Source organism: Curcuma longa, unplaced genomic scaffold, assembly GCF_044706935.1.
Source record: "Curcuma longa cultivar G26 ecotype Majalengka, Jawa Barat unplaced genomic scaffold, ITB_CL_G26_1.1 utg509_np1212_2302976_RagTag, whole genome shotgun sequence".
NCBI classification, from domain to species: Eukaryota; Viridiplantae; Streptophyta; class Magnoliopsida; order Zingiberales; family Zingiberaceae; genus Curcuma; species Curcuma longa.
In genome coordinates, this window is record NW_027435603.1 from 749737 (window position 1) to 759468 (window position 9732).

At 38.3% G+C, this 9732-nt stretch overlaps 4 protein-coding genes across 4 annotated transcripts; 1 reads left to right on the forward strand and 3 right to left on the reverse strand.

Annotated features, from left to right (window-relative positions):
- Nucleotides 1–464: 464 nt before the first annotated feature.
- Nucleotides 465–4410, reverse strand: LOC141820542 (glucose-6-phosphate/phosphate translocator 2, chloroplastic-like). The gene is made up of 5 exons (XM_074707868.1): nucleotides 3453–4410; nucleotides 3135–3360; nucleotides 1809–2031; nucleotides 1111–1324; nucleotides 465–788 (listed from the first exon to the last, which is right to left on the reverse strand). Exons 1-5 carry the CDS (start codon nucleotides 3981–3983, stop codon nucleotides 777–779), a joined length of 1206 nt encoding a protein of 401 aa, XP_074563969.1. The 5' UTR covers nucleotides 3984–4410; the 3' UTR covers nucleotides 465–776.
- Nucleotides 4411–4798: 388 nt separating this feature from the next.
- Nucleotides 4799–5593, reverse strand: LOC141820742 (early nodulin-like protein 18). Its single transcript, XM_074708107.1, has 2 exons — nucleotides 5403–5593; nucleotides 4799–5319 (listed from the first exon to the last, which is right to left on the reverse strand). Exons 1-2 carry the CDS (start codon nucleotides 5581–5583, stop codon nucleotides 4799–4801), a joined length of 702 nt encoding a protein of 233 aa, XP_074564208.1. The 5' UTR covers nucleotides 5584–5593.
- A 411-nt stretch (nucleotides 5594–6004) lies between these two features.
- On the reverse strand, nucleotides 6005–6641 carry LOC141820743 (CRIB domain-containing protein RIC6-like). Its single transcript, XM_074708108.1, has 4 exons — nucleotides 6584–6641; nucleotides 6415–6500; nucleotides 6255–6336; nucleotides 6005–6168 (listed from the first exon to the last, which is right to left on the reverse strand). The coding sequence occupies exons 1-4, from the start codon at nucleotides 6639–6641 to the stop codon at nucleotides 6005–6007; spliced, it is 390 nt and encodes a 129-aa protein (XP_074564209.1).
- A 2187-nt stretch (nucleotides 6642–8828) lies between these two features.
- On the forward strand, nucleotides 8829–9670 carry LOC141820744 (external alternative NAD(P)H-ubiquinone oxidoreductase B3, mitochondrial-like). The gene is made up of 3 exons (XM_074708109.1): nucleotides 8829–8951; nucleotides 9248–9515; nucleotides 9602–9670. Exons 1-3 carry the CDS (start codon nucleotides 8875–8877, stop codon nucleotides 9668–9670), a joined length of 414 nt encoding a protein of 137 aa, XP_074564210.1. The 5' UTR covers nucleotides 8829–8874.
- The last annotated feature ends 62 nt before the right edge of the window (nucleotides 9671–9732 follow it).

Consider the following 9732-nt stretch of genomic DNA (forward strand, 5'->3'; position numbering starts at 1 on the left):
TTGTCGAAATTAAATATGACAATTGTTCACAGGAAAAATTGAACTTCATGCATCATCATTTGGTCTGAATCATTATATAATTATTTAATGGTAATATTTGCCTATGACTTAACACATGATAATGAATCTCAAAAGATCATGAGTTTGAATTTCAAAAATAATCTCTTACAAAACATACAAGACTATATATAATAAATCTTTTCTGAGATCTCATTTTGAAGGAAATTTAATGCACCGGACTGTCCTTTTAACTTGCAGCTGCAGTTTCCAGAAAATTGATGTTCGTTTCTTTCTGTCAATTAGATTCTCAAATTTCTAAATCCTAAATCACTATTCTAATTTCTCAACGTGATTACCAGAAATGCAACCAAAAAGAAAGCATACAAAAAGATTCTTAAGAAAATCGAGAAGTCCTCAATAAAAAAGCCATTATAGCAAGAAACAGCAACCAAAAAAATAGCATCTACTGCAAACAATTAAACTTCTCTTTGCTAAAGGGTCTTCTTCACCCGATAATACAATTATGTTCAGAAGGATTATTTTAGTTGACTCCCTTCTGTTAAGGCATCCCTTGAACTGTCTGATTCAAGCACCAAAGTGAGCATGAAAATTAAAGATACAAGCAAAAATTATAATTAATATGCTGAGTCAACGAATCTTGGTATATTCGCAAGAGAAGGCTCTTGTTGGAACTCTACAAAAAAAAATACCTATGGCCAAATCCTATACTACTGGAGCAGCTTCACTTTATTATTGCATCCCCTTCGAATCATCCCTTACAGCTTCGCCTGCATAATATATCGAAAAAGGAATCTAGTTAAGGCTCACACTCACAACAAGAACACAATGTAACTACAAAGGAATAGCAATTATGCATAGGTATATGTACTGATGTATTTATATGCATAGCTGGTGCATATTTTTTCGAGCAATTAAAAGAGTAGAAATATCAGATGTGTCATTTAAACAAAGTAGGTAAAGGTCTCGAGTATGTGCTAAGATTTGTTATTATGCAAGCAACATATTAGTGAGCTTTTGTTTCGGTGATCTCTTCTTTGATCTCAGGAGAACAGAAACACAACACTAGTTTTAACAGTTAAAAAATGTTACCTGGGAATAGATGAAGGTTCCGAGGATGGCGATGGCGGCTCCAAGGGCATTGACAGGCTGAACAGGGGTACGGAAGATTATGATGGATGAGACGATGACGGATATCCGCTTCATGGTATTGCCAATACTGAACGTCAGAGGTGAGATCTCATCCAAGGACATGTAAGAGACTTGGTTGTATAAATGGTAGAAGACACTTTGCGCAGCTACCCACCTATTAAGAAGTCCATATCCAAGCTCAAAAATTTCTTATTTAAACAAAGGAAACTTCCTAGTTGATAGACAAGATTTATCTAACATGGAAAGTTACAAAATACAAACATAGTTACGAGAAACTCAATTTGAGTTGAGTCATTCAGGTGTAGAGAGGTATTCAAAGAGAAGGCAAGAAACTAAAACTCAAAGACAAGCAGTGTAAGCTTTCATTTCGAGATTGCAATTATATAAACTGTAGCTAAAAGTTGTTCCTTGCCACGTGTAGGTAACAACTTTAGTCAACATTACTGCAATAGTAGTACTTAGACGTTAGTAGTGCTTTAACATGCATGTTAAATCATAACCTTCATTTCTAAACTGCTCTTAGATAAACTAGGGTTCAATTGTTTTCCATGTCAATTATAACATGAAAGAATAAGGTACTGCAGTAAGATGTTAGTGATGTGAGTTTGTGACAAAGCTAACCAAGAAAATTTTCTCACCATACGAAGTTAGGACCAATTTGTGAAAGTGCAGTCTGCCATCCAGCAGACCACATCTGAGGTCCTTCAACTGCAATAGCAAATGGTGTGAGTATCACCAGGGACAGCATTGAGAGGCAAGCATAATAGTTCATCCCACTAACAGATAACCCCTTCATTCCCCTTTTCGAAAAGATGTTCCGAAAGACGAACGCAAGGTTCGAAATCATCGCACCCATGAAACCTGAAACCAAGACAAACACAAACACAAACACCTCGGTAATCAACCTAAAGATGTTCAGGTTATTATAAACAGCCTCAAGCTTCAATTGGTCAAATCACACTAGCAAAATCTAATCTAAGATTATTCAACAACACTGGCTCAAAAGTTAAGCCAAAAGTAATGCAATCAGAAAACAACAGAGGCAAAGAAAGCACGCACTATGAATGGTTTTTCTGTAAATTTGAACAGCTAAAAAGGATTATGTTACTAATAAGTTCAAAGAGAACAGAGAACAAAAGTAGCTAATAATAAAGAAAGTTTTGTCCTTCAAGTGTTGAAAGGAAGAAAAATAATGAGATATCTAAGAGTTCATCAATTCCTGTTGAAAATATTTAATTTCTAAATTAGAAAATATTATCTATCAATTCTAATTCTAATTTAGTATTATGTTTGGATTTAAGTCAGAAAACCGAAAGAAAATTTCCAAAAGTTCAGAATCTAGATTTTGGATATGTCTGGTTTTACATTATAGAGGTCTTTAGTTTCATGAGTTCTTGAGAATTCTCAAATATAAATCTGACTAGTTGTTTACTAAATTTCCATTTCATTTAATATGTCTATTTTTAATTTTCAATTTTTTGTTCACAAGTACAAGAACTAATATACCCACCTATAAGACTTGGTTGTTGTTGTTGTTGTTGCAAGTACAAGAACTAGTATAACATTAAGAATAAGTTATACGATAAGCTAAAATTAGCTAAAGAAATGCTGTTACAAAAGTAATATTCTAGTAGATCATGAGAGAATTTTAAACGATAACCTATCTTAACTCCAAAGGAGAATAAGTTTAGATATATAGATCAAAATTAGCAATGGAAATGCTGTGGCAAAGTTCTCTTCTAGTAAACAAGAACAGGACGAGTAAAAGAATCACATTTTAAATGTTAAGCTATCTTAACTCTATAGCAGCAATGGGTTATGGATCATTGTGTCATGCTTTGTTGTGTTGTATCACTACTTGTACCATTGAAGATATGCAGTTTATTTTACACTAGTTTGAGGCTTTGCTATTAGAAATGAACAAGAAAGTTTACAGAAGAATTTTCGCTAATTCCTGCACTAACCAGTCATGTTAAAGTTAAGCTCTGTAACTGCAGCCAAAGCACATCCACCGATGATCGGCACCAGCGAGAGGTACACCGGCACAGGGAAGGTTTCTCCCAACAGAAACCTTGAGACCAACACGCTGAAAGCTGGCTCCCCGCTCTTGATTATATGGGTGAACGAGACCGCCACCTTTGACATGCTCACTGTCGCCGCCACATGCCCGATGGTGTGCGCGACCGCCACCTGATCGAAGGAATTCAGCATACAACGCCTTTGATCTTGACAAGATGAAAACATAAAGATAAAAAGCTTTAGAAATTGAATTTTTGCCTTACCGGTGCAAGGGCTTTCCAGAAATTGAAATCGGTCTTGGGGGCCTCGGCGATCCTTGTGGCCCAGGAAATGAGCATTATGAGGGAACCCGCCGCCAAGGAGAGGGTGGAGGTCAGCCAAGGGTAGGGGAAGGCGTTGAGGACCTTCTTGTTGTAGATGTTGAAGACAACGTTGAGAGCCCACCAGGTAGCAAAATAGATGCCGATCTTTACCTTTTGGGCCGAAGCGGAACGAGCTTGCTCAGGGGAGATCTCAGGCACCTCCGATCTATCAGCTTCGTAGGCCTCGCACTTGAAATCATGACCACGGGGCCTGATGGCCAACAAGGACCCATCGCGGTGTAGCAATCCAAACCTAGACTGCTCCGGCGACGCGAGATAAAGGGGTTTCCTGGTGGAAACCGTCAAATCAAGGTTTTTGATCGCAGACACAGCGTGAACTGGCGCGATCCGAGGCCTGACACAAGGCGCCTTGAGCCGGACGAGATCGCCAACACCAATCCCGGCGGCAGACTGACTCACGGAAGCCATCATCTTCACAAGCAACGCGATCCCCAGAGGCGATCACAGCAGGAGAACCTTATGAACCGGGGCGGCGGAGAAACCGATAAAAAAAACCTACAAACAAAAAAGGGCGATTCGATCGAGCCCTCACGCCGATAACAACGAGGAAACCGACCGAGAACCTCAAAATCCAGCAACTTCAGTGCTTCCCACAGCGAAAGAACCCCCAAAACCCTAACTGCTCTGCCAGCCGCAGCCGCCGCAAGAACCCGCGATCGAGCGATGAACCAAGAACAGTGCGACGATCAAGCGAGAGAAACACACATAAATAAATACCAAGCACGAGGATCACGCGATGTGCGGAGAGGAATTGCTCGTTCCACAGGGAGGGAGGAGGAGGAGGAAAGCGATGGCGAAAGGCACGAGTTTGGCGGCGAATAAAGCTGATCGTCCGACTGCTGGTTCAATGGATGGACGATCAGACCCGGCGTTATGCTGAGTATTTAAAGGGGTTGGCACGGTCAATACGTCGCCAAAATATTCGGATTTTCCCAAAAAAAAAATTATGACGAAAATAAAAAAGAAATTAGAATGTTTAATTTCCCCACGCATTAAATTATGCGGACAGTGTCGTAGTCATTCCGTCGTCCCAGCAATCTACGAACAAAGAATATACTCAAATTATGCTCCATTTTTAACTTGATTTATTATCGAAACGTACTGTTCGTGACAGCTTATTCAAACAAATCACACTCAAACCAAAAAATAAAATAAAATTTAAAAAATAAAAATAAAACGATACGACGAATTATGATCCCACCCTCCCTTCCCCCTCGATCGCATCGTCAAAGGAAGAATAAGAAGAAGGCTGGCCCAAATAAAGGCCCAACTAAGCCCATGAAGCCCACCACCCTCGAAGCAGCCCCGTTTGGCGGGGGAGGAGGGTTGTTGGGTTCCTCCCCGGCCGGTGCAGGCTCAGCGGCTGGTGTGACCTCGCTCGGGCTCGGCGGCGGAGACGGAGGTGAAGGCGGCGGCGATGGAGATGGAGACGGCTCGAGTGCCTCTGAAGGCGGCGGAGGGTAGGACGACGACGATGGCGTCGGCGTCGGAGCCTCTGCGGGTGGCGATGCGGAGGGGCTCAGTTGATGTCGGTTGGTTCGATTTGCCATGACGAGAATCACGAGAGATTCATTTCTGAGGCAGTTGGACTCGACGCCGCTGATGAAATAGAAAGCGCCCGATCGAGTGAACTTGAAAACGGTGTTGCCGTCGTCGTACTTGTTGATGTACGTGCTCGTGTTGCATGTGTCGTAAGCATTTTGGTCGACTTCGAGCACCGAGTCTTTGTCCTTTGGATAAACAAACACTAGAACACAACGTGAAACTAAAAATGAGATCTGAATATTTTCAAAATGAGAAGAGATGGATCGAATTGAAGCCGCAACTCACATAGAGAATCTCCTACGTGGAATCTATTCCTTTGAGCCCACTGGTTGAATGACATGGCGTCAGGGTCAGGAAGAGACCAGCCCCGCGATCCTCCGACCTTAAACTGCGTGGCGTAAGCCGAGGACGAGGACAGAGCGAAGGCGAGCAAGAGGAGGAGGCCACAGGACTTCGCCATGAGCATGGCGAGCGAGGAAGAATGAAAACTGAGGTCGAGGAAATGCAGTGTGGTTTAGGGTATTTGTAGAAACCCCATGACCCTTCCAAAAACTTAGCCTCTGGACCAAAGTATAAGGCTGCAGCTTTCTTTATGATACAGTAGGCATCAAAGTTATGCTTTGCTTGGTGCTTCAAGCTCATGCATTACTTGTTCTTTGGTTCATCTTGTTGACGATTTATCTCTCTTTTGTTTACCTTGCATTTTACTTTTACAATGAGAATTGATCGACAAGAATGGTAAGCAAAATATTGAATATATCTTTCATCTGTCTTCTTCAACACTTACAAATATATATATGAAATCAACAAGCGTTTCTCCTCTTGCATTGTGTTCTTTACTTGAACTACTCACAGTTTTTAAATATAATCAAACCAAAGAATACTGTTCAACCCCCAGTTCCCGTCGGCTTCACCGACGATCGCTCCGGCGATGACGACGGAGACGACGACTCCAGCGTCTTCTTCTTGCTCTTCTTCTTCTTCTTCTTCGGGGCCTTTGGTATGCGCGGCAAAGGCGGGTCCATGAAGATGTCTCTCTGCCGATCAAAATCTGCCATGAACAAGCCTCGTTAGCAGATTGCAGAGATATATATATATATATGTGCCATGCCAATTGCCATAAAACTGAAGGCATACCTTGGGAAGCCCAGGAGTCCCCCACAGAGCCATAATTGCTAAGGGAACCTGAGAAATCTGATGCCGATTTGAACTCATCGATCTGCACCAATGTTCACATTCAAATATCTAATATGTTCATGATCTCTATAGCTAGGAAATTAAAAGAACAAGTACGTACCCAGAAAGGACTGCCAGAGCCAATATGAGCTACATGCTTCACGTCTGTAGGGTACCCTATTTCCATCTCATGCTCCTTCTGCACCACTGCACTTCATGTGGTAAGACACAGCACAAGAAGCTGAACAACACAAACTGAAGAGCTACAAAAGAGATTATGAATCATGCACCAAAGATTTGAGAGATGTATCTGATCCCTTTGAAGATGCCCTTCATCTTGTAAGACATGGATATATCGAAGCTTTTCAGTAGTCTCTCTGCAGCTTTTTAATTAATTACCAACAAATAAACTACAAGAGAAAGCCAAAACACAATCAAAGACTCAAACTTTCCAAAAGACCATAAGGAGAATGAGCTGAAAGCTATATATAAGCTCTTGTGGATTTCGGAATTATAGAAATATTTTTTGGGGAATGTGGAAGTGGAGAGTCTCAAAGGATGAAATGTCAAATCAGACAGTGAATAGTTAGATGTTTATAGCTGTCTTTAAATTATTACAAAATTAGGGTCAAATTAACTAGAAACATTATTGAGTTCCATGTCCAAAGTCGTGCAAACTATTCAATATTTGTTTTTCAAAAAAAAAAAGGAAAATTTGATTGGGTCAATTAACTGGAGGAGACTTCAGTAGAACGATCCTCTCCGTTCCTGTGAAGTAAACAATAGGTTTGTGTGCCATGCGCAACCTCCCATCTTTGCACCATCGGTTCAAATTTTCCCTCCAAGTAAACATGCTTAGAGATCCTAATTAACTTGATTAGCTGCCATATATATACAATAACATAAGAACTTGTTGTAATTAGAAAGAAGTAGTTAAATTAAATCCAAAAACAAAAATGGCATTCTTTAATAAATTAAACCAGTAAAGCATTACAAGTATATATATTTTTTATTTTTGTTTTCATTGTTGCTCCAGCTGGTGGACAAATATTTTTTTTTAAAAAATGATTATTTGTAATTTTTTTCTAAAATGAATATTTAAAAAAAAAATTCAAACCCTTTAATGACATCAAACATTCAATCCATAACTCAATCCACAGTGATATATATATATAAATACGTCAAACACAATAAACAACTAAACTAAAAAAAACTTCTGACATTTTATTTATAATCTAAATATTCTAATTTTGCTCCATTAATCTTGAAAGAAAATAATCCTATTTTTTAATTCGTCTGTTAAGTAAATCTAAAATATAATTTATATAAATCATGATGCTATATAATGTAAAATCGAAAAAATAAAAGAAAAACTGTCGTCTTGGATCTTTTTTTTTTAGAATTTTATTATTTTAGAGTCTTATTTGAAAAAAAAATAATTTATCAAACACGTTTTTAGTTTTTTTAATTAATATTTAAAATCAGGTTAAAATAAATCGAATATAGGGGGCCTAAGATTTCGGGTATGGAAAGTGAAGATGAGTAGGTGTCGGTGAAGCACGAGATGAAGACACGTGTCACGTGTGGCGCAGTAGTTAAGATTCTGATATGACAACTCCAATTAGGGGGGAATTAAGGAGGGATTAGAGGTTAAGTGAGTAAAAATTGGATTAAATTATTAATTCGAGTAAATTGAATAAATTAATTTATTTTATTTCTCTTTTATAACTATCACAATTGTTAAAGATTTGGACAAAGATAATATTTAATTTATAATTTTGCATGATCTTCACTTATATTTTCAAAATTATCACTAACAATAATAAATAATTAAGCACACATCAAAATCGTTGATTTAAGAGTTAAAATCGAATAGAAATATATCATTATCAAAAAGTTATCAGTACGATTTATTTAATTTTTATTAGAAAATTCAATTGATTTAATTAGTTTGAAATTTTTTTGATTTATTGGATTTGGATCTGCTTTGATTTTGAATCCATTGCTCATAACTCTAACTTTATACTCAAAGGTTCGAAACTAAATTATTATAAAAAATATTATTATATTATTAATTTATTTAAATTATTTAAATTTAATTAAAATTATTTAATGCTGTTATAACAATTACATTCATAGCTATTATAATTATAATAATAGCTCCTATAATTTATTCTATATTATTGTTCTATTACCATCAATTTTAATAAAATTACAGTTTTAATTAAGTTAATAAAAATATTTTTAATCTGATAATATGTGATAATTTTGATTAAATTAAAATATATATCAAATTAATTCATTTCTATAATAATAGTAAAAATAAAGAATGTGCAAAACGCTATTTTATTATTATTATTTTAAAAAAAATATTAACCAAAACAATAATAAATGGCGTCTTTTTATTTTATTGCGACAGTCAACACACATCGGCGTAAAACACGTGTCCCCTTTCCTAATAAACGGGAAAGTTCGCGATACGCAAGAAGGTTTTCTCCTCCTCCTCCGCAAAGTCGTCTGCAGCTACCGCTCTCCAGATCGCTCCTTCCCTCTCGGTCGATCGGTGCCTGAATCACCGGAAATGCGTCTCCTCGCCTCCTTACTCGACGGCGCTGCTCGCCCCTCCTTCTCCAAGCTCGTTATCGTCTTCGCTGCCAGGTCGTGTTTTTTTTTCTTTCTCCTCAATGGTTCCGACCACTCCGTTTCTTGATCGATTTTTGCCTTCTCCTAGCTCGTTGTGGTCTTCGCTGCCAGATCCTTTCTTTCTCCTCTACGCATCGCTGTTATCTTCGATCGAATTTTATGAGGCGGTTTATTGGCCAGTCTTAATTGTGAATTAATCTTCGTATCATACGAGAGAATGAAAATTGTTCGGTTCATATCATAGTTGGATGCAATATACCTCTACTTTATTATGATTATTAATATTTGTGCTGAATCTCGGTATGTTGCAGTGGTGGAGGCTTAGTGGCATATGCCGATGCAAGACCAGATCCAGCTCCGGATGAACTACCTCAGGTGCCTCCCAAGAAGAAGGTGTTAGTTCTTGGAACTGGTTGGGCTGGCACGACTTTCTTGAGGAATGTTGATAGTTCCATGTACGACGTGCAAGTGATATCTCCACGGAACTATTTTGCATTCACGCCTTTGCTGCCGAGCGTCACATGTGGAACAGTTGAGCCCCGAAGCATTGTCGAACCCATACGAAGAATCATAAGGAAGGTATGTGCTTTTCAGAGTTATGAAATCTCATCTGTTTACTTTAAGACAGGGCGAATGAATATGTATTGATGATCTTTGTTGCACAGTCACCATCCAGCCTAGTTGGAAAAAATAATTTTCCATATGTCTACTGTGATATAAAGGAGTACTTATAGGCAATATTGAAACTGACTACCTATCTAAAAATCTTAAGCCAAAACTATCTATCTCATACAAC